The 23,237-nt window shown below is 46.2% G+C and overlaps 1 protein-coding gene across 1 annotated transcript in view; it reads left to right on the plus strand.

Moving 5' to 3' along the window:
* GALNT17 (polypeptide N-acetylgalactosaminyltransferase 17) overlaps positions 1–23,237 on the plus strand; it is a 432,156-nt gene that overhangs the window by 205,838 nt on the left and 203,081 nt on the right. Inside the window, exon 3 of the mRNA XM_027526765.1 lies at positions 10,506–10,672. Coding sequence (XP_027382566.1) covers positions 10,506–10,672 — 167 coding nt within the window. The remainder of the gene's footprint in view (positions 1–10,505; positions 10,673–23,237) is intronic.

A 23,237-nucleotide genomic window follows, 5' to 3' on the forward strand; every position in this document is an offset into this window, starting at 1 on the left:
ATTGATGTGTTTTTCTGTGCTATACTTGCTCACTCTAAAAAAATAAGAAGAGAAAATGTATAAAGAAGCCAGGAAAAATTATTGATAATTTCACCACCCAGAGGCAAAATGACATCTCATTATTGTTTTAATTTTAATTTCTCTTATTACTCTTGAGGGTCCACCTCTTCTCGTGTTTGTTTCTTTTGTTCTCTGAATTGCACGTTCATGTTTTTTGTTTGTTTACCTAATTATGTGCTTTGGGTTTTCATTATCTTTTATTCTTTTATAATTGCTGTAAATTTTTTTTGCAATTTGCTGTTGTCTTAATTTTATTATTTTTGATAATCAGAGGTTTGCAACTGTTGTCAAACCGTTGCTTCTTCAACCAGAGCTTATATGGGCATTCATTTTCTTTTTTCTTTTTGCTTTCCTTATGTTTTGAGTTCTCAATTTAACTGTTTTATCTATCTAATGTTTATTCTTCAGTGTGTTTAGAGGAGTGTGTGTGCTCGTTCATTCAGTCATGTCTGATTCTTTGCGACTCCATGGACTATAGCCTAACAGGCTCCTCTGTTCATCGAATTTTTCAGGCAAGAATACTGAAGTGGGTTGCCATTTCCCACTCCAGGGGATCTTTCCAACCCAGGGATCGAACCAGTGTCTCTTATGTCTCCTGCATTGACAAGCAGATTCTTTACCACTAGCACCACCTGGGAAGCCTATTTAGAGGGGGAACTCTTACAGTTTTACTCAATAGAGAGAGAGTAGTCCTAACACATTTTTTTGAGTGATTCTTTCCCTACCCTTTGGTCTGTGGTATGTTCTTGGCATAAATTCTCTAAAATCAGCTTTGTTTCTGGTCTTTAAGTTCCACTTGTCAGTCAACTTGTTATTGATTAAATTATATGAGCTTTATATTAGATTTTAGCATCATATTTGTCTCAGGATTTCCTAAATACCCTTTTCCCCTCAGCAGTTTTGTTATTTATTCTTATCTGTTTACTGTTTCAAGTTAGTGTTGAAGTTACATGTCAAGTGCTATAATGATTTTCATAGGAAGCTTTCAAAAAGTAACATTCATAGTGTTTAAGTTATAAAAGTAATACATGTTTGGTGTGGACAATGGAGACTGCAGTGAAATATAGAAGAAACAGATGCCATTAAAATTCCTCCACCCCAACACTCATTGATAAGTCATTTCTTTTTGCAAAGGCTAAAACAAGGGGCTTTGCAGTCAGGTGGATCTGGGTTGAAAGCCTCCCTCTGTCCACCACTCAACTTGTCTTTCGGCCTGTGACTCTGAACCTCAGTTTTCCCATAAGCAAAATGGGAATACCTACATTACTGGCTCATTGGGAAGTGACAAGGTGATGTATACTCTGTAAAGTACTTGGTGCGGTGAACATCTGCATTGGCTGGGCTCACACACGCAAAAATCTGTGTCCTGTGCTGCTTGTCACTTAGCACCCAGCTTCTGTTCTCATCTGGGACCAGAGGGCCAGCCTGGTGCTTCCTAGGTGATGGCCAAGGGCATCAGACTCTCTTGAGGGTCATGCTTGGAGCTGGCACAAGCACTTCCCCTTGTCCTGCTAGTCTGAACAGGTCATGGGGCTAAGCTCAGATTCAACAGGTGGAGACAGAGACTTTGCCTCTTTAGTGAGAATAACTTAAGAATTAAGTGGCAAAGCACCTGACTACCTTGCGGGGTTAAGAACTGGGGGCATTCATACATTCTGCCCACAGTAGAAATGGGATCTGCTAAGCTGCTTTAGTGGTTCAGAGAGGGAGAAGGCATTTTCTGTCCAGTAAGACAGGCACCCCAAAAGCTCATGGCATCCGGTCCCATCACTTCATGGCAAATGGGGAAAAAATGGAAACTGTGACAGACTTTATTTCCTTGGGCTCCAAAATCACTGAGGTCAATGACTGCAGCCATGAAATTAAAAGATGCTTGGTCCTTGGAAGAAAAGCTATGACAAACCTAGACAACGTATTAAAAAGCAGAGACCACTTTGCCGACAGAGGTGCAAATTGTCAAAGCTATGGTTTTTCCAGTAGTCATGGATGAATGGGAGAGTTGGACCATAAAGAAGGCTGAGCACTGAAGAATTTATGCTTTCTAACTTTGTTTCTGGAGAAGAGTCTCGAGAGTCCCTTGGACAGCAAGGAGATCATACCAGTCAATCCTAAAGGAAATCAACTCTGAATCTTCATTGGAAGGACTGATGCTAAAGCTGAAGCTCCAGTACTTTGGCCACCTTATGTGAAGAGCTGACTCATTTCCTGATGCTGGGAAAGACTGAGGGCAAGAGGAGAAGGGGACAACGGAAGATGAGATAGTTGGATGGTATCATCGACTCAGTAGACATGGGTTTAAGCAAACTCTGGGAGACAGTGAAGGGCAGGGAAGCCTGGTGTGCTGCAGTCCATGGGGTTGCAAAGAGTTGGACACGACTGAGTGCCTGAACAACAACAACAGCAAAGACAGGTATGGCTGAATTAGGGCTAAGCTGAGACTGGAGGGGCTGATGTGTTGGATTTGACTCCGAACAAGGAGGGCTCATCCTTGAGGAAGACTTTATGGGTGGAAGTAACAATGATAAAAGTAACAACAGTAATAAATTAGGAGTTTGGGATGAACAGATACACAGTACTATGTATATACACATGTGTGCTCTGTCACGTCTGACTCTTTGCGACTCCATGGACTATAGCCCACCAGGCTCCTCTGTCCGTGGGATTTTCTTAGGCAAGAATACTGGAGTGGATTGCCGTTTCCTCTTCCTCCTCCTCTTCCTTCTTCCTGATCCAGGGACTGAACTCACATCTCTTCAGTTCAGTTCAGTCGCTCAGTCGTGTCCGACTCTTTGCAACCCCGTGCATCGCAGCACGCCAGGCCTCCCTGTCCATCACCAACTCCCGGAGTTCACTCAGACTCACGCCCATCAAGTCAGTGATGCCATCCAGCCATCTCATCCTCCGTCGTCCCCTTCTCCTCCTGCCCCCAATCCCTCCCAGCATCAGAGTCTTTTCCAATGAGTCAACTCTTTGCATGAGGTGGCCAGAGTACTGGAGTTTCAGCTTTAGCATCATTCCTTCTAAAGAAATCCCAGGGCTGATCTCCTTCAGAATGGACTGGTTGGATCTCCTTGCAGTCCAAGGGACTCTTACATCTCCTATATATAAAGTACATAAACAACAGGGACCACCATATAGCACAGGAAACTGTATTCAGTATCTTATAATAGCCTAAAATGGAAAAGAATCTGAAAAAGAATAGATATATAACTGAATCACTTGGCTGTACACCTGCAACCAGCATAACATTGTAAATCAGCTGTAGTTGGATTTTAAAAATTGGGCGGGGGGGGAGGAAGGGGAGTAACAGTAATGCCAAGGACAAGAGGGATGGCCCAGATGCAGGAATAAACAAAAGTGTTTTCAGGGTTAGTGTCAGTAGAAAGATGGGCTTGACTGGCCAATTTGGCTTGAACAGTTAAAAGGAAAAATGGAAAAATAGCTAGTTTGGTAATATGTTTCCCGTTGCTAGGCTAAAATGACAGGGTGACAACCTTTAGAACGAGATGGGCACTTTGTGTGAGGGACTGGGCATGAGAGGGAGGGGACGGACTGAGAACAGAGCGCTGTATGGCCCTCGGTTTCTATGCAGAATCTTTTTGACCGAATTTTGGATCTGCTGGGCTTTGGAGCACCGCTGTTTATTATTTCTAATCTGAGTATTTTGCAATGTATCTATGTCCCTCCTGCAGCACTTGGGGTGGGCCCCTCTCATTCCACTCCCCTTGGAAAGGTTATAGGATAAATACTAGGTATGAATGGCTTAGGCAGCATTTCCTGTGTCTTAGGGGCTTTCTTATCTGTGGCCTGAAACTGTCTGCATGAATTTACCCTTAATTGTTTTTAGAAATTCTCCTCCTGAGCCATTGCTTAACTGAACTTGAGGGATTTTCTTTTCCTTTTCTGTTCTCTTCAGCTGAAGACAGCATGAGACGCTACATCATACCCAGGTAGATGCATCCAGCAAGCGGGGAATCTGAATGGCGCCCCTGCCCCAGCCCCATGTGTGTGAGTCCCCTTCCGTTTTAGGGAGAGCAGTGTTGTGCAACACAGGGGACTGTGATTGAGGCTAAAAATGGTGAATGAACCCTTTTGACTTAAAAAAGAAAACTTTGGAAGTTAGAGACAAGTAGGGTTGGTTTTTTTTTTTTTTGGTTGGTTGGTTGGTTTTTTGTCCATGTCAGGACTCTAGTCTACTTGAAACTGGCATAGTTGTTGCAGTGCTGAGTCTCAAGAATTTTCTGGCTAAAAATGATTGCCTTGCCCTTGGAAAAGCAACTCTTTACAACTCAGAGAAAGAGACTTCCCAGGAAGCCATGGAGCCAGTAGGTGTTCAGTCCAAAAATCAGAAGTGCTTTGGGGAATAGTCCAAAATAAATATTTGTAGAAACCAGGCTGGCAGGGGAGGCATAGAGCTTTGTTGACCCCATGGTGCTTGCAAACAGGGTGTGGGTCTGGCACTGGTCTTGACCAGGGCGGGGGACTGCAACTCACAATGGTCCTCTCTGCTCTGTGGCCTGGGTTCTTCCCCTCCCACTGTGCTCCTGTGGGAAGCCAGTGGGGCCCAGAAAAAACAAATCCCCCTTCACCCACAACACCCTGTATCTAATTTCTGGAGCTTTTCCTGGGGCTCCCTGGACCCCGAGGTAAGAACCCTTGCTGTGCATGGAACAGGCTGAGTCTTGATTCATGAAAATTGCCCCAATACAGTTGATAGGCAGGGTGCACGCAGACTCAAGTGCTGAAGTGGGCAGTTCGTTTCGGAGACTGCTCTGTGTGGAAAGTAAGTTAATGAGGTGTGCTGCTCCTTCCTGGATGAATTGAGCTCAAACAGAGAAAATTAAGCCATCCAGCAAAGTGTGCATTTTCCCGAATAATGAGACATCCAAAAGAGGGGCCTCATACATCTCATTTCTTCAGCCCATATCTTGTTTTGCAAGGTTTGCTGTTACGAAAAATGATATCCCTCTTTCCTAGGAGTATAGGCAGGGCTTGATGAGGAGGGAAGGAAAAAAGAGAATTTGGGCCTGGTTAATGCACTGGACCCCAGCAGCCTTCAGAATTTGAGCTCAGATTAGTCAATCAAGGGAGACAGTAGGCAGTTGTGTTCAGGATCCTGTCCTTTTTAAGTGTGGAGGTGCCATCACCGATGTTCTAATTGCAAGAGGAGATAAATGATGCCTTTGATCATAAGAAGAGTGGAAGGAATATATTGGGAAGACAGGAGGGTTTTTATCTGTTCATTCACTAACTGTTTATCTACCAACTATTTTGCTGGGCTCATGGGCAAACAGAAAAGGAAGAAGATCCCCTGAAGAAGACCCCTGGCCACCCTGCAATGGTGGAGGACAGAGTGAAGAGAGATAGGATGACAGGGGGCAGAGGGAGAGAAAGGGACAAAGGAGCGGGGCCTGACCTGCTGCTAGGAGTCTGGGAGAGCTGCCTGGAGCTGGGCTGAGGGAAGAGGGCAAGCTAGGCAGGGGGGAAGGGCACTTTAGGCAGAGAGAAAGGTGTGCGAACTGAGAGGCAGCATTTCTGGTTCTGGGAAGTACAAATATTTACCCTCCCAGGGAGGAGATGAAGTTGGAGAGGTGAGCCCGGGGTCTGAACTCAGATGTCATGCAAAAAGACATTTGAAGCTAAGTCCAAAAGCTACAGAGAGCCAAAGAGATAGTGGAAATATGAGTAGGAGGATTGCATTAGCATCTTAGATCGTTCTGCTAGTGGGGTGGATAGAATGGGGTTGAGCTGCAGATAGACAAGCTGGAGGCCAGGGACCAGTGAGGTGGCCTTGGGTGTCATTCAGGAGAGATTGATGATGAGTAGAGGAGTAGAAGTAGAAATGGGGGTGGAGGGGAGCATCATAAAGAAATCCTAAAGATGGCAGAATCTTTAGGACTTGATGACCAATTGGACATGTTGAATGTGTCATGATTTTGACTTGACTCCCAAAGAGAAAGAGTGGTACCTCTCAATGAACACAGGGAGGTACAGAGAGAGCAGGTGCCAGTTTTAGGAAGGCTGTATTTGGGGTGCTGATGGAGAAGCCCAGTGGGAAACAGAAGCTTAAAGCATCTAGAGATGTGGATTTGAAAGCTGATGGCATCAGGGTTGGAGTCATAGGCTGGGATGGGGTCACCCAGGAAGGGTTGATCAAGTGAGAATAGCAGAGAGTAGAAGATGGAGCCTTTAGGAATTTTGGAATTTGGAGTATTAGCAGAAAAGGGCAACCTTTGAAATGCACAAGTGGCCAGGGCAGATCCTCCAGTGGAAGAAAAAGCAGAGATGGGGATGAAAATGGCAGGGGTACCAGGATCCAAGGGTAAATACTGTTTCTGGAAGGGAGAGGCCGCCGTGTTAAACACTGCAGAGAGGATCATCAGCTGGGGTGAAGTTGGGAAGTCTCCATTGACTCTGGCCGCCTAGCTGTCACTGGAAATTAACAAGAGCAGTTTTAGCGGAATAGGATACCTAGGAGGTAAATAACGGTGGGTTGGGGGATGAATGACAGATAAAGGAGAGAGCCAAAGAGGGCAGACAAAGAGAAGATGGGGATTAAGGCAGTGGGGCAAGGGAGTTTATGGATGAAAATGAGAAAGACTTGGGTCCCTTCTTTGCATGGAAGAAGTCAGTGAAGGGAGCGTGAAGCTAGAGGAGAGAGAATAATGGATGAAGCAGGGTGTTTGGAGGGGAGGAGGCTGGAGAATCCACAGCATGGATGAGGGGGTTACCTCTGACTTCCTGAGCCTGTTTCCTTCAAGGCTGAGTTCAGAGGTTGATAGGTTTGTAGGTGGTGAGGGGAACCAGGGAAGTGCTTTTCAGGATCTCTGAGCCAGTGGTTCTAGATGGGCCGAAAATGTGCGTTTCTTTCTTTTTTTTTTTTTTTTTTAACTTTTTATTTTGTGTTGGGATATAGCTGATTAACACTGTTGTGATAGTTTCAGGTGGACAGCGAAGAGATTCAACCATACATATAACCGTATCCGTTCTCCCCCAAACCTCCCTCCCATCCAGGCTGCCCCGTAAGGTTGAGCAGAGTTCACTGTACTCTACAGTAGCTGTTCAAAAATGTGCATTTCTATCAGGCTGCAGGGGAATGCTGCTGCTCTTACAGGCCTGAGACCGCACTTGGAAATTCCTGCTGGTGGCCTCCGTTCCCTCTGTGGGGTAGGAGGGACCTGCAAGAGGGAGGTGGCCTGGAGGGAAGGGGAGAAAGTGGGAAGTAGGGATGGGACGGGGATGGGGGAATTGAGAGTTCTGCCCTGCCTTGAAGGGTGCAGGGCAGCGACCAGGGCCCCGGGGGACTGGGGACCTTGCATGTGCCTTGTCACCACTGCCATGGTGGGCCTGCTTCCTCCACTCCTGTGTATGCAAAGGGGAGGAAAGTCAGATGGACAATTGTTTCGCAGCTGGGGTTCTTCAGGGCTGGTGAGAAAGCAAGACAGGGAAGTGAGTGGAGGATGAAGGCACGGGTGAAGGAAAGTGCGTAGATTTTAGTTGAGCAAGAGCGTGAGCAGAGCTGATATACCGAGCGACAGCAGAGTGGCCCAGGCCTGGGCGGTCTCATCGAGGTCAAAGAGTGGGTGTTTGGGGGACACACATGGGGAGAACTGGAAGGCAAAGAGGTTGTGGCTGTTGGAGGTGGAGACAGCCTTGGTGCAGCAGCTCTGGACAGTGAGAGGCCATGGGAGTTTGGAGATAATTCCACTGCCCAACTTGGAGAGTCCTTCTGGTCATCTCTCATCATGTGCCAGCGGCTCCCTTTCTGTGCTGAGGTGGTGTCTGAGGCTGTGACAGGAAGGAGAGATTGGAAAGACAGGGCTCTAATGAGACATGACACCTCAATTTGGTGTAAACTTTTTTTCCAAACCACCACAGGGCAGTGTATCAATGAGGGTCCTCCAGAGAAATAGAACTAATAAGATATCTACCTGTCTACCTGTCTACCTACCTGTCCATCCATCCATCCATCCATCCATCTGCTCTCTAGATCAGGCAGGCTGGTCTTTCCATTGCTGGGTACATTGCATTTTCCCAGGGCTCTCAAAGACTGAGCTCACCTGACCCTTAGAAGGACCTTAGCCAGGCATCCAGAGCTAACTACACTGAGGATGATGTGGACAGTTTCAGAGATGAAGAAACAGGAGCTGTGTGCCCAGGGTGACAGGTTCAGCATGTGGCAGAGAGCTTTTTACTTCTGAGATGCCCCCACAATTTACTGAATGGCCACCTTGATCATGAAGGGGCAAGATCGGGGTCCTTGTTCCCCAGAGGGTCCCAGGAGTCCTGCTCAGCAGAGGGAATTGCCTGTTCCAGCCGGGAGGCTTAACCCACAACTCAGCCTCAGTGGCAGCCGGATCCCATTGCCTGTAGCCGGAGAAGATGCTGCTGCTGGTACAATGCCATCTGGCCTCTTTGCTTGTTCGTTTCCAGGGCCAGAATCTGTTAAAAACAAAAGCCCAGAGAAACCAGGCCCGGGAGTGCATGCTCAGAGTAGGTGGCTGTGTATGGTGGCAGTGCTTGTGTGTGTGCTGAGGAACAGCCTGGGAGGGAGCAGCCACCAGCCTGCCAGCTCAGGATGGCTGCCGGCCACATCAAGGGGGCTCCGAGGGACCTTCTGGGATGTGTCCCCTCCCCCGGATCAGCCCACAGTAAATGAGATGATTCCCGCCAACAGCCCACGAGCCTGTCAATAACCATTCTAATCTCCTTGGCAGCCCCCAGAAGTGAATTTACAGCGTCGTGGTAAAAATGAGGCTGCATGATCAATGGATCCCCGGACAGTCTCCTTCAGGAGACACAAATGTACATTGTAACAAAACTTTATTTTCTTCCAAAAATCGCCTACATGATTAATATGGCCCGACACAGCCCAAGCTGTTCAGCATAAAAAACAGCTGTATTTCCTGCCCCCTCTTCAGTGCTGCTTCCCTCTCACTCCGTCCCTTCATCTTGGCCTCTTTGTTTTGCCCTGGAACACGTTGTCTCACACATTGTACAGTCTCACACACGGAGCAAGAGGATGCCTTTGAAATGCACTAGCTCTGTCTTCCACTCTGCTCTGTTTCCACTTGGTGTTTCAAAGTGGCTCAGACTAGACCTAAAACCAAGTTCCCCACTGCTCCAGGGAGAGAGCACGGGTGCTCCCATCACTGAGCCACGCAGAGCCGGATCCCAGGGTACCAGTGCCATCTCTTACATCATCAGGCGCCTCCAGGGGCCCAAGCTCTACACCCCTGAGTCCAGCCTGGATGAAGAACATTCTTCTCTTGGCCCCCAGCGCTTCCCAGGTGGTGCTAGTGGTAAAGAAACCATCTGCCAACGTGGGAGACATAAGAGATGAGGTTCACTCCCTGGTCGGAAGATCCCCTGGGGGAGGGCATGGCAACCCACTCCAGTATTCTTGCCTGCAGAATCCCATGGACAGAGGAGCCTGGCAGGCTATAGTCCATAGGGTCACAAAAGATTTGGACACGACTGAAGTGTTTTAGTGCACCCTTGAAGCCCTGTCTTCAGAGATGGGGAAGTTGCTGGATGTTAGGAGGGAGGACCTTGTAGATCCCATTTCTGCATCCCAGGCAGATTCTAGGAACGCTTGCAAGAAGAGTTAGGGTGTGTCAGGCAGGACAGTCATAGTGGATAGAAGATTTTTATTAATTTCACGTGTGTTTCATGTCTCTTCCCAGTGTGTAAGCTCCATGAGAGTAGAGGTCTCCTGTATAGTGCTGGGTACTTAGTAGGTCTGAGAGATGTCTTAGTTTGGGTTCTCCCACAGACCGACTGTGAAACAAAGACTTGAGAGCGTTAGTTTATTTGGGCAGTGGAAAGAGCACCACTAAGGGGAAGTAGAACTGAGAAGGGAAGGCAGCCCCCAAAATGGGTGTTATGTAAGTTGTGGGTGGTGGAGATTAATCCCACAGGGGGAAAAACTCTAGGGGCCCCTGTAAAACCCACCCGTCAGAGTCAACCAGCTCAAGGGCTGAGGCAGCTGGGGGTATTTATACATCATTTTCCTGCCACCTGTGGATGAGAACTATGGTGGTGTGTGTGTGCATCCATCAGTCATGTCCAACTCATTGCAACCCCATGGACTGTAGCCTGCCAGGCTCCTCTGTCCATAGGATTCTCCAGGCAAGAATACTCAGAGTAGGTGGGTATGTGTATACTGAAATGAGACCAGGTGGTACATGTCTGGGTATGACCTCCAGCCTCATGCTTCCTATGGGGTGGTAAATTTGGGAGATGTGAAGCTGGTTTTCTTAACTGTCTCCACCTTAGGTCTTTTTTTCTCAGTTCTTAGCCAAGAGAGGCCAAGAGGGAACCAATGATTCTCTGCCTGGGAGAACAGGTACCAGGACCCAGCTGGCATCCTTACCGCGTGCAGCCACGATGCCTCTGCCTTTCTCCTTCCACTGACTCTGCTCTTCCCTGCCCTCTTCCTCCAGGTGTAAGGAGCTGAAGTACTCCAAGGAGCTGCCCCAGATATCCATCATATTTATCTTCGTGAACGAGGCCCTGTCGGTGATCCTGCGCTCAGTTCACAGCGCGGTCAACCACACGCCGACCCACCTGCTGAAGGAGATCATCCTGGTGGATGACAACAGTGACGAAGGTATGGGGGCCGCCAGCCTGCATGCCGTTTTCTGAGACAATGCAAGCAGACAATGCACAATGTCAGCGGGGGGATGTGCCCTTATTTCATCCCATCCTGAGCCCAAGTGTCTTTGTCTCCTGTCTCTGGGGCATAGCTGGGGAATGGGGGCTGTTTGGGGGGAAGTAAGTCAAGCAAACACTAGTTCATTGCTTGAGTCCTCTAGGGCAGGGGTCTCCCAGTGCACCCCCCCTCCCCCGCCAGTCTGCACAGCAGGAGGTGAGTTGCAAGCCAGCACTTGAGCAAAGCTTCATCTGTATTTACAGCCGCTCCCCATCGCTCACATTCCTGCATGAGTTCCTCTTCCTGTCAGATCAGCGGCACCATTAGATTCTCATAGTAGCGCCAACCCTACTGTGAATTGCACAGGCGAGGGATATAGGTTGCATGCCCCTTATGAGAATCATCTGGAAACCATCCCCATCTCCACGGAATAATTGTCTCCCACGAAATCCATCCCTGCTGCCAAAATGGTTGGGGACCCCACTGCTCTAGGGCTCTTAAGAATAAATAACTGGTTATGTGTCTAGACTAATTCCCCTCTTTGTATTACCTAAAGTAGATGACATGGAAGAGCTGAATTCCTCTGCAGTCCCCCCACCCCATCTCTCTTGTCCTTTTCTGAGAGGCAGAAGGAAAAGGGAAGTTCTGTCCTGTGATGGGAAATGTTTATCATATGTCAGAATTTCCTTCTGTGCCACTGTGCCCAAAATGACTGTCGGTAGAAGTGCACCGTGTTTGCAGATCTTTAATGGCTCAATTTTAAAATATAAAACAAGCAAATATTGGAGAGCAGTAACAAAATGCCTTTGAAGTCCTTGGAATGGAGGTCTGGTGTCAAGGTGGTTGTAGAGGGCTTGCTTTGGCTAACGGTGCCTTTGTTTTGCCTCTCAGCCTACGAAACTCACTGCAGGGAGAAACCCACACAAGCTGAGGACCCCAGAGGAAGGCAGCCAGTGTGCATGCTTCAGGCCAGGGAGGTTTATCTTCTGAGAGACGGAAGGATTAGGGACAAACTGAACTCCTTGCTTTCGTTGTGATCAGTAGAGGATTACCCTGTGCTCCTGGGTCAGGCGAGGGTGAAGTAAAGGCAGGACGGTGTCCTGGATCCTGCCGGGAACCTAATGGTCTTCAGGAGCTCTGAGGAGTCTATCACATTTCACCAGCCCAGGAGTTGAAGTCCCCTTGCCCCTTCTGAACCTGTTGACTGTTACCAAGGAAGGGTTTGATTAGGTCTGGACCCAGTAATGCACCCTCAGGGCATCACCATCTTCTGGGCCTCCAGAGTTTGAGGACTAATGAGTCATTTGCTGGATTTTTCATATCCTTATTTTTCTCCCTTTTTCTCTGGCCATTTCATGATCTATTTTCTTCTAAAAGTGACCTTGAGAGTCTTCTTGGGAGAAGGCGGTTCTTTCAGTTCCCTGAAGCCTCGTGAGTCGTGGCTCCAGTGGCTTTCTCTGCAGCCTCTCAGCTTGCACCTGCAGACCTCTGGCTTCAGACATACTTACCAACTCTCTGCAAGGAATCCTGGCTCATACTTCCATTCCATTTGCTGGCTAGTCCCGCTTATTCCCCAGGTGTCCCCTATCTGTCATTTCATGGGAGATTCCTTTGTTGACATCCCGAGACACTTGCTCTGTGCTGCCTCAGCTCCCTGTACCCTCCTGTAGCACACAGCATGTGAGGTCACTGTGTCCTGCCCAGCTGGACAGGGTCTGGTTTCACAGGGCCTGGCTGGTAGCCAACCCTCTGTGAATCTGACCCTGTTACTGAACAAAAGTTCGTGTGCCCGACACACGGTGAGGTCAAACCAACAGAAACACTGGAGTTTGGAGCAGACAGGGCTATGCAAGGAGACAGGTGGTTCATGCTTAAAAAGCCCCAAACTCCTGGTAACATTTCAGCAAAGCACTTTTAAAGGCAGGGGAGGAAGGCACCATGATAGTTGTCACCAACTTCTTGGTATTGGAATCCTTTGTTCTTGCAGCTGTCCACTAGCCCAGGTCAGGATGTTCCTGTAAACCTCCAATGAGACTAATGTTATTCTCCGTTCTGCAACTTTTATCTCTGGATGAATGGAAAAATGTTTTACCCTTAAAGGTTAGAGCCTTGAAAATGGGCTGTCTTGTATGTTTCAGGCTATAGGCAACATTCTTTTACAAAAGGTGCAGAGCCAGCCTGGCTCAGCATGACAAGCAACAGAGCACAAAGGTTAAAGTGAAAGGAACAGATCTAACATGGAGTCAGATTTGTTCCTCCATTTACAACTCAGCTGGACAGTAAGCAATGATGCTGAATAGGGCTGGAAAAGGGGTGTCAGGGGCTAGCAGTGAAGTGACCAGAGGTGGTGCAGAGCAGAGCTGAAAGAGCCAGAGAAGAAAGCCGACAGTAAGTGCTAGACTGAATTGGGGTGAGGGCACGTTACCAGTGGGGCCCCTTCCCCAAGGGGAGATCTCGGCAGACTCAGCCTGCAAGGAAGACGTGGAAGGATAAGCTAGTGTCAACCAGAACGTGAGCTCTGAGAGAACAGGGGTCTCTGGTAGATGTCTTAGTGTGGGTTCCCCCAGAACAGCCCCTGAAACTAAGATTTGAGTGCAGTAGTTTCTTTGGGAGGTAAAGTGCATCATCAGAGGAGTAGGGAAGTAAGACAAAGAAGGGAAGGCAAAGCCAGAGTTAATGCCCACCCCTCAAGAGGCCATCTACTCAAGGGCAAGGGAGCTGGGGTATTGATACACCTTTGGCATCAGATTTTCACATCAGCACCTCCTGGAACCCTGACTTGGAAGAAGTTCTGCATCATGAGATCTGGGGTGGATCTAAGAATTTACATTTTTTACAAGCTTGCTGATGTGCTGCTGGTGTAGGGACCACACTTTGAAACCCACTGGGTTAAGTGCCATTTCAGCAGTTCATACTTCAGGTCTAAATGAAGATGGGGTGAGAAAAAGTGGGGAAGAGGTATTTGTTTCCGTCTGATCCTAAAGTTAATTCTCATTCATCCTCCCCTGTCCCCTGAGATACCTAGGCAACCCAGAATGGACCACATTAATAGAGTTTCCCTCTTTTCTGTCCCAGGTTTAGCATCTATATTTTTCTCCAGGCTAAACGTGCCTTCTCTTTATCTCGAAGAGGAATTTAACTTTTTTTTTTCTTTGTGACTAGTATTAACAGATTTTGTAAATGTTCTATGCACACTTGAAAAGACCCCCCCCACACACACTGTAATCATGAAATTGAATTCCTGCCAGATATCAATTTTGTGTATTTAGCTAGACTATGAGTTTATTTTCTTAAGTCTTCTTGATAATGGTGTTTTAAAATCTCCTCCTACAATATCTACTCCTTCCTGCGTTCTTAATAACATTTGATTTCTGTATCTTGTTGTCAGTTTCTTTGGCAACTATGGATTTGTATCTGCATGGCTTCACTATTAGCAGTGGTTGCTACCATTATGTAATGCTCCCTTTATCTTAAAAACATGCTTTTTTTCCCCCTGCATGAATATAGTTTGTCTAACATTAATATTGTTATCCCTGCTTACCTTCTGTCTGAATTTGATTAAAACATTTTTTCAAGCCTTACCAATTTTTTTTCCTGATCTTAAAAGTAATGCACGCTCTTTGTAGGAACATTTGAATCTATCAAAAAGTACATATAATTGGACAAAAACAAATACCAAAGAGACTAACCAGAAGCAACTGCTCACTTACCCATGTTCTCAACTCTTTTTTTCATGCATGTTTTACGTTAGGCTCCTATAATAAAAACAAGTTAATCTTCTTGTTTTCCTTCCCTGAACTGTGAAGCAGAAATATCCCTTTTTATTAAAAAAAAGTTCTGCAACCATCATTTTAATGAGGGTAGAATGGTTCTTTCTCAGGCCGGTAAAGACCAGCTCAGGTGGGAACTGTAGCCCTTCACTTCCATATGATCACATACATTCAAGGGAAAAAAAATAGGCTTTTAAAGGAATTAAACAAAAAAAAAGACTGGCTCAGGGAAAAGGTTGAATAGTCAGGTGACTCTGGATCTGTGTACACAGGTAAATCAGGGACTTTCCTAATTAGGTTTTTTTTTTTCTAAGTCATTTGTTTCATTCACCTTGAATATTGACATTGGCCTACATTAAACCTGAGGAAAGGGCAATTCTTTGTATCCTTGTGGGTTATTATACTGAAATCACTCCTGAGTGGCCACATCTGACCTTGCTGGCAGCTCCCTTCTTGGCATCTTTCTCATCTGGAAGCCCTGGCCCCACTGTCTTCTGATTGCTCTCCAGTCTTCCTCTTTCTGCTTCAGTTGGGATCACTCATGGTTCTCTGACTTTCCAGGTAGCTCAGCTAATAAAAAAAAAAAAAATCCTCCTGCAATGCAGGAGACCTGGATTCGATCCCTGGGTTGGGAAGAACCCTGGAGGAAGGCATGGCAACCCACTCCGGTATTCTTGCCTGGAGAATCCCTGTGGGCTGAGGAACCAGGAGCCTGGTGGGCTACAGTCCATGGGGTCAAAAGAGTCAGACACGACTGACCAACTGAACAGCAACAAAGGCTTACAAAAGCTTCTTCTGGGGAAGGCATCTCGGTCATCAGTGACCCCAGAGAAGCACAGGGCTCACCCTGGTGGGGGCACCTGGCAGGGCTACTGTGTGAACCAGATAGTGGGTAAAAGGCAGAAAGCTGGACAGATGGAATGAACTGATCTGTGCTTTCTGCTTCTGACCTCATCAGGGTGTACTGCCTCCCTTCAGGGGGAAGTATAAGGATGAAATCAGTGTCCTCAGCTGATCCAGGCAGCGGGTGTGGAGTACCAGCACACACTTAGCCTCTGGTCAGAACATCTAGTTATAGGGAAAAATGGGGACCAGACTCCTTCGAATGATCTACCCTCAGCTGTAAGTGTGGTCAGGTTGCAGGGGAGATAGTAACAATAGCCCTCAACACATCTGCATCTAGTCACACCACTCGCATATGGACAGTTGGCCTTGGTGCGTCCGTCTCTCTTCCTCATCCTCCTGGAGCTCTCTTTTGCCCCCCACCAGTGTTGGATTCCATCTCTCTTTCTTGGTTTATGTTCTTATTTTGGTGAAACTCAACGTCTCAGGCTTCCTGAGAAATATTATAAGGAAGATAGAATCTTTTGAGATCATCCAAGTCTGAAAGAAGCTTTGTCCTAATCTTTCTTAGGACAGAAAGATGATGTGTGAATGATGACCTGATTGAATTAGATATTACCTTTTTTTTTTTTTTGGTCAGAATGTTGATGGGTTTGTGCCATTATTTTCCATCTTTCAGTGTTTTTTAGAAGAAACAGAAGAGTCCTGATTCCTTAATCTTTTGCATGTTTCTTTCCTTTCCGGAATCTTCATTTTGTTCATGGAGTTTAGAAATTCACAATGATGAGCCTTGTAGGTTCATTTTCATCCTTTGGTCATTCAGTGGCATCAGTGTGGAATCTACTGTCAGTTTTTGAAAAATTTCTTGGAATATTTAATTGGTGATTCCTCCCCATTCTTCTCAATTCTCTCTTTAGGCATCTCCCATTATATTCCATTATTAAACCTCCTAGATTGAAACCCTTAATTTTCTTATCTTTTCTCTGCTATCTTTCTTTATCTTTTTGAAATCTGATATATTTGCTTTCTTTAATTTTATTTCCTTTCCTTTCTATTCAGTTTTTTTTATTTCTGCTGTCAGGATTTTGCTTCCAAGTCCTCATTTTTATTCTCTGAAAGTTTCTTTTTAGAGTGTATTGTTTTTATTTAATGGAAGCAATATGTTTTCTGATCCCTTGGAGGATATTAATAATGTCTTGTTTGGTTTTTCAGTTTTCTCCCTGTGTAGTCTGTTTCCACAAGGTGCTTTTTCCCCCCCTCTTTGTTATGTAGTTTCTATCTCCCACCTTGGGGGCTTTCTTGCCTGTCCAGCTAGCCTATTGTCTGCTCATGATTACCTCTTAAAAGGTGATTAGACAGCCGGGGCTGGAGGAGAGAAAAATGGGACATTATTGTATCATGGATTCAGAGTTTCAGTTTGAGAAGATGAAAAAGTTCTGAAGATGGATGCTGATGGTGTGCTTGCACAACAATGTGATTATATTTACTCTCATTGAACTGTAAAGTAAAATTTCACACTATATATACATGTGTACACACACACACACACACACACACACACACACACTCTGAGCGTTTAGACTTCCTAGGTTTGACAGCAGAGGCGTCAGACACATCTGTCGATCTGTGAACCCCCTTTCCAGGCTCCCTAGCTTTGTGGTTCATGTCTCAGCTTGTGTCTTCTCTGACCTTGAAGGTCATAGGTTTGTTTATTTTATTTTTGAATCCCTTTCCTATAGTCTTCAGCAGCTTGTGTCAAATTTGTGAGTTACATTCATCATCTTATCCCAGAAATTCTATATTCATTTTTAAGAACTTTCATAGAAATTGAATTTGTTCTCCAAATGCATATACTGTCCCATGAAAAGTATGTGAAAGTGTCTCTTTCTTTGTATCCTCACCAACACTAGACCTTATTCATCTTTGTCATCTTTGCTGTTCTGGTGAGTCACAAATGGATATCATTTTTCATTTTTAAACCTGCATTTTTGAAATGTTAGTGGTGTTGAACACTTTTTCATATATTTGACCATATTTTCTTTCTTAATGGATTTGCCTACTAATGACACTCAATTTTTTTCTATTGGAATATTTATCTTATTGATTTATAAGAACTTTGTATATATTAAAAAAAAACTTTTTACCTTCATTTTATAGATACTTCTCTCAATTTTAGCTCTCACTTTAATTTGTTGACAATGTTTTTAGACAAGCATAAATTTTGCATTTTTATATAGTCAAATCCATCAGTCTTTTCCTCAAGTAATGTCCTAAGGAAGTTATTTATAATCCTTAGAAGGTGCAAATATTTATGCATATTTTCTTATAGGTAAACATTCCTTTTCAAAGTAAATTCCAACAAACTAAATATTTTTATATCAGGTCTGAGAAAGTTTTAATCTAGAGACTCTTGTCTGAAAGTATGGCTATCTAGAGGTATTTAATAATTTATCCTCACCATTTATTTGAAATATTTGTTTTCATATGCTAAAATATTTTAGATTTGGAAACATTGAGGCTGAATCACATGAGGACTGATTGGTTATGAAGGAGGGTAAACAAGAGGGAGGGGTCGGAGAGGAGTCCCAGGGTCCTGGCTACCGTGACAAGACAGGTTGGTGCTCTCCATTAAGACAAGGATATGGTGGTGCAGTGGTAAAGAATCTGCCTGCCAATGCAGGAGACACAAGAGACACAGGTTCGATCCCTGGGTCAGGAAGATCCCCTGGAGAAGGCAATGGCAACCCACTGCAGTATTCTTGCCTAGAAAATCCCATGGACAGAGGACCCTGGTGGGCTCTATAGTCCATGGCATCGCAGAGTCAGACATGACTGAGCAACTGAACCACCACCAGGTTTGGGAGAGGGACTGAGCTCACCTTTGGGATATGCCAAGTCCAGATTCCCCTGGAACTTTGCTGTGCCTTCCAAACTGGAGGGTAACATTAGCCATTAAGTTGAAATAATTTTAGAAAGTTCTTCATTTCCACTATTATAATCTTTAATGCATAAAATTATATGCATAATACATATCTTATCAGTAGTTTCTGTTTTTTAAAAACTTTTTTCCCCTTTTCCTTAAGCAGTATGTGGAGGTCTTGGCTAAGGCACCTACCTTTTCTGAGCTTGAGTGAATTGTGGGTGATAGTGGCTTTTACGCAGAGTTTAAATTATGGGCTTTCTTGGTGATACTTGTAAAGCACATTATACTGAGTTGGCCAAAAAATGGTTCAGGTTTCTCTGTAAGATAGTATGGAAAATCCCGAATGAACTTTTGGCCAATCCAGTAAAAGTTCTGGCAGTATAATCAAGCGTGTAACCATTGGGTGTGCTCGTGGTGTTACTTGATTTGCCAACTCCAGCTTATTCCTCAACATCTATTTGTGTGTCACCTCCACTGGGAAGCCTTCCTGGATTTCCTAGATGTAGCTGGGTTGGGGACCCTCTCAGCCTCTGCTCCTGGACATCAGTGTATCATTTGGCTCAGCACTTAGCTCGCCTTATTATCCCTGTGCACTTGCCCGTCTCGCAACTATAGGACCCTTGAGGGCAAGAACCAGAGCCCTTCTGCGCTGTGTCCCCAGTGCCTTGAGTACTGCCAAGTTACAGGGCTGGCTGGATCTGTTCTTTTCAAAGGTATGTGTGCAAAGCAGTGTTTGTACTTCCCCTGGCATCATCCTGGCAGTTTTTGTGTTTAGCATTGTTCTATTGACCTGACCAAAAAGTTCATTCAGGTTTTTCCATATGAAAAACCCAAACGAACTTTTTGGCCAACCCAACACATATCTTGGCTTCAATGCCCTTGTTGTGTTCGTTTAGACCTCAAAAGCTGCGTGTCTCCAGTCATCGAGATTTGTGTCTCTTGGTGCCCTGGGTGGCCGTAGACCTCGTCACTCACAGTTCCCCGTGAGTGAGCACCCCTGATCAAGCACTTCCCTTGGTTGTGTGTTTACTGGTTGAAAGCACAATGTATCGAGTGAGAAAACTCTTCAATGGAAGGCTCAACCCTCTGGGCTTTCAAAAGGGATTTTAGAGAAGGCATCCTGGCATTGTTTGCTTTTCTTCTTGGGTTATCATGGCAGAGATAGGAGAGGTCTTGTGTTTCAGGAAGATAACATTTTTCCTGTGTTGAGGCTCTGAGTGAAGTAGCCAAGGGACACCTTGTTATCACACTGCTCCATACTGGGCCAGGCTTCCTTATTGGAACAGCACCTGCCTCTCCCCAACCTGTAAAGAGCCTTACTAATCGGAAATAATACTTGTTTTTTTTTTTTTTTCCCCAAACCAGATCACTGCAGTGTGACAGCATTTGCTCTGTGGGTCTGTGATCACAATTAGGTTGTACATTTGCATTTCTCCCTGGGGTATTTTCAGGCCATGGGGAGGAGAGGAGAAGGAGTGAGTGTATCTTTACACTAGAGATAATGTGAGAACTCAGCTAAACCTTCCTATGTTAACTGCTTAAAACAACAACAACACAAAACCTTGTTATTTTCAAATAATTTTAGATTCACAAAAAGTTGCAAAAATGTACAAGGGGTCTGTGCCCTTCTCTGAGTTTCCCCCACTGGTAACCTCTTGCAAAACTCTAGTACAGGGACTTCCCTGGTGGTCCAGTGGTTAAGAATCCTTCTTGCAATGCAGCAGATGGAAGTTTGATTCCTGCTCAGGGAACTGACATCCCACATGCCACATTTCAGCTAGAGAGTCTGCACTGCAGTGAAGGATCCCGTTTGTTTAGTCCTTCATCAGTGGAAGGAGGTTTGGGTGCTGTGACCATTGGCGTACAGATGTTGATACAAAAATAAATTTTCATTTCTCTGGGATAAATACTTAAGGGTCTCATTGCTTGAATTACGATAAACACACATTCAGTCGAACTTTCTGGTCATTTATTCCATTTATGTGACAACTTCTCTTTAAAAATCAGATTAATTGTGTGTCTTCCAGCCAAACTTCCAGTGGAGGAAAAGTTTCTGTTTTAACCTTGGCGACCTTAACTGTGATACTAAGGGGAATGGGTTGCATTCCTACAGAACCAGGAGTAATTAAAAAACTAAGCTGAGGGACTCCCCAGTGGTCCACTGGTTAAGACTCTGTGCTTCCAGTGCAGGGGGCACAGGTTTGATCTCTGGTTGGGGAACTAATATCCCATATGCTGTGTGGCCAAAAAAAAATTTTTTTTAATGTATATTGAAAGTTTTGCCTTGGGATCAGATTTGGTTTTCCATTAGATAAGACCCATTGGGCTTCTCAGGTGGCATTAGTGGTAAAGAATCCACCTGCCAATGCCTGAGATGCAAGAGACTTGGGTTCGATCCCTGGGTTGAAAAGATCCCCTGGAGGAGGAAATGGTAACCCACTCCAGTATTCTTGCCTGGAAAATTCCTTGGATAGGGGAGCCTGGCGGGCTACAGTCCATGGGTTGCAAAGAGTCGTACACGACTAAATAACTAAACACACACACACAAGACCAAACAATACATGCTCCTGGAGGGGCTTATACACCCTCAGAGATGAGAATGAGGCTGGGCCCAGGGAAAGTGAGGCCCAGGCACTCAGACATAGTAGTGTTCTTCTTCCCGGGCTCCGCTGTCTCTGAGCTCCTCCTTCCCCTGGTGGCTTGAGAAGACTGGCCACCTCCAGTTTTCCAGGCCATCTGGAGGGAAGCATGGCTGCAAAGACGGCCCAATGTTGACATTGTAATTACAGCTTCAGTCATTGTAGGGGGACAGGGCCACCTCTCCAGGGGAATCCCAGGGAAGGGAACTGGTGCTCTAGTTTGGGTCAGATGGCCTTCACTGGACCTGCCAACTGAGGCAGGAGGACAGGGCAATGCATAGAACTACCACACTCCAGTAACCCTGGGGGGAATCTCAAGAAACAGAGGGAGCCGGGTGGACAGGCTCACCATGGACCTTGTTTGTTGTAACCACATCCATGGGATTCACGCCTGGGGTTCCCACAAGTTGGGGAAATCAGTGGGGCCTTTGAGAAGGATGTGGCGCTTGAGTTGGATCATGAGAGACAGTTAGAACTTGGACATATGGATGGGAGGGAACAGCAGTGAAGGGAAGTAGACGAACCTGGATCTCAGGGCACAAATGCTTGGAACATAGAGATGTTATAGACCAAGGTTCTTGGCTTCCTTGTGTTTAGTCACTTAGTCGTATCCAACTCTTTGTGACCCCATTGACTGTAGCCCACCAGGCCCCTCTGTCCATGGGGATTCTCCAGCAAGAATACTGGAGTGGGTTCCCATGCCCTCCTCCAGGTGATCTTCCCAACCCAGGGACTGAACCCAGGTCTCCCACATTGCAGCCAGATTCTTTACCATCTGAGCCACCAGGGAAGCCTTGTTGCCATGCCCTCCTCTAGTGGATCATCCCAACCCAGGGATCAAACCCAGGTCTCCTGAATTGCTGGTGGATTCTTTACTGTCTGAGCCACCAGGGAATAGAATTTGATCAGAGGCCAGACAAGAAACTCAGGCGGAGCTTTATTGGGGCCCTGCTGCAGCAGAGGGGAGCAAGAACAAGCAACAGGTTCCCTTGCTTGCTGGCTCCCTGAGGTGGGGGTCCAGCTTATTCCTTACGTGGGACGAGGGCAGGGGTGGGTGCAGGGGTGGCTAAGCTAGTTAGCCCACCCCTTAGGTGGTGTTGTGTGCAGGGGGTCTGTGCAGTACCCCGCTTTTGCTCCAGGTTCTTCCAAAGTGGCAGTTAGGTATTTTGGTCTCTCTGTAGCTTTTGTCCAGAAGTTGCCCCAACCGCACTTTAACCGTCATTTTTAGTCTCATGCAGTCTTTTTGTATTCTGTTGCTCAAGGAGAGGTGTGTTCAAATGCAGCCATTGCAGCACTGCCGCAGAGGGTCCCAGCTCCCAGCCTGTCCCAGACAGGAAGGCGGGCAATGGGATTCAACATGTAAGAATTGATGGAGTTTCAGAGAGAGAGCATCCTAGTCAGAGATGGGGACTTGCTGAGCCACAGGATTGAAGAGGGGTAGCATGATCATGTCCTGTGATAATGCTGAGCAGCCTCAGAGCAGGAGGGATTAGGAAAAAAAAAAAAAGGCTCCTTGAACAGCCTGGCTGGGGATGGGGATCAAGTGAGACAGAGGGAGAGGTGGGTCAAGGGAGCCCAGGGGTCGGTGGAAATACAGTCAGAAAGGCCAGGCGTGGCTGTTTTCACCTTTGTTCCCCAAGGAGCAGCATGGGAGCTTTAATCTTATTTTTTTGGAAAAGTGAGGTGGATCCTGAGTTGGTCCTGACGAGAGAATCTTTAGATCTCTTTAGCTCTGAGCTCTGGGCAGTTTGCTGGGCAGAGGCTCTTTGGCCTCAGGCTGTGCTGCAGAGTCTGGGAGGGTCAGTGCACAGCACCTGCACACAGGTTGGAACAAAGCCTTCCTTATCTCTGGCCCTTGGGGCACCATGCCTGCTTTCTGAATCTGATGGCCAGGTCCTGCCTGGCTGCTAGTTTCCTTGTTTTACACACTTGGGAGGACATCTGGCTTCAAGGGGGCCTGCGAGTGAAGGATGCCTGAAGGAAGTCAAGGAACCCTGGGGTGGGGGCATAAACACAAAGGGGCCCTGACATGCCCAATTCACCCTCCTGGGCACGGCTCCACGGTGCTAACTGAGCACACGTCTCCTGGAGTCTAGACCACGCCCTCTGACGCTGGGAGATGTTCACTGATACCCATTTAAAAAAAGAAGTTCATGGCCCTAGGGACTGTCATACAGAGTCAGAAAGAGAAGAACAAGTATTATATATTAAGCACATATATGTGGATTCTAGAGAAATGGTACGGATGAACTTAGTTGCAAAGCAGAAAGAGAGACACAGACGCAGAGAACAAATGTGTGGACACCAAGGTAGGAAAAGGGGGTGGGATGGATTGGGAGCTTGAGATG

Source organism: Bos indicus x Bos taurus, chromosome 25 (assembly GCF_003369695.1).
Source record: "Bos indicus x Bos taurus breed Angus x Brahman F1 hybrid chromosome 25, Bos_hybrid_MaternalHap_v2.0, whole genome shotgun sequence".
Taxonomy (NCBI): Eukaryota; Metazoa; Chordata; class Mammalia; order Artiodactyla; family Bovidae; genus Bos; species Bos indicus x Bos taurus.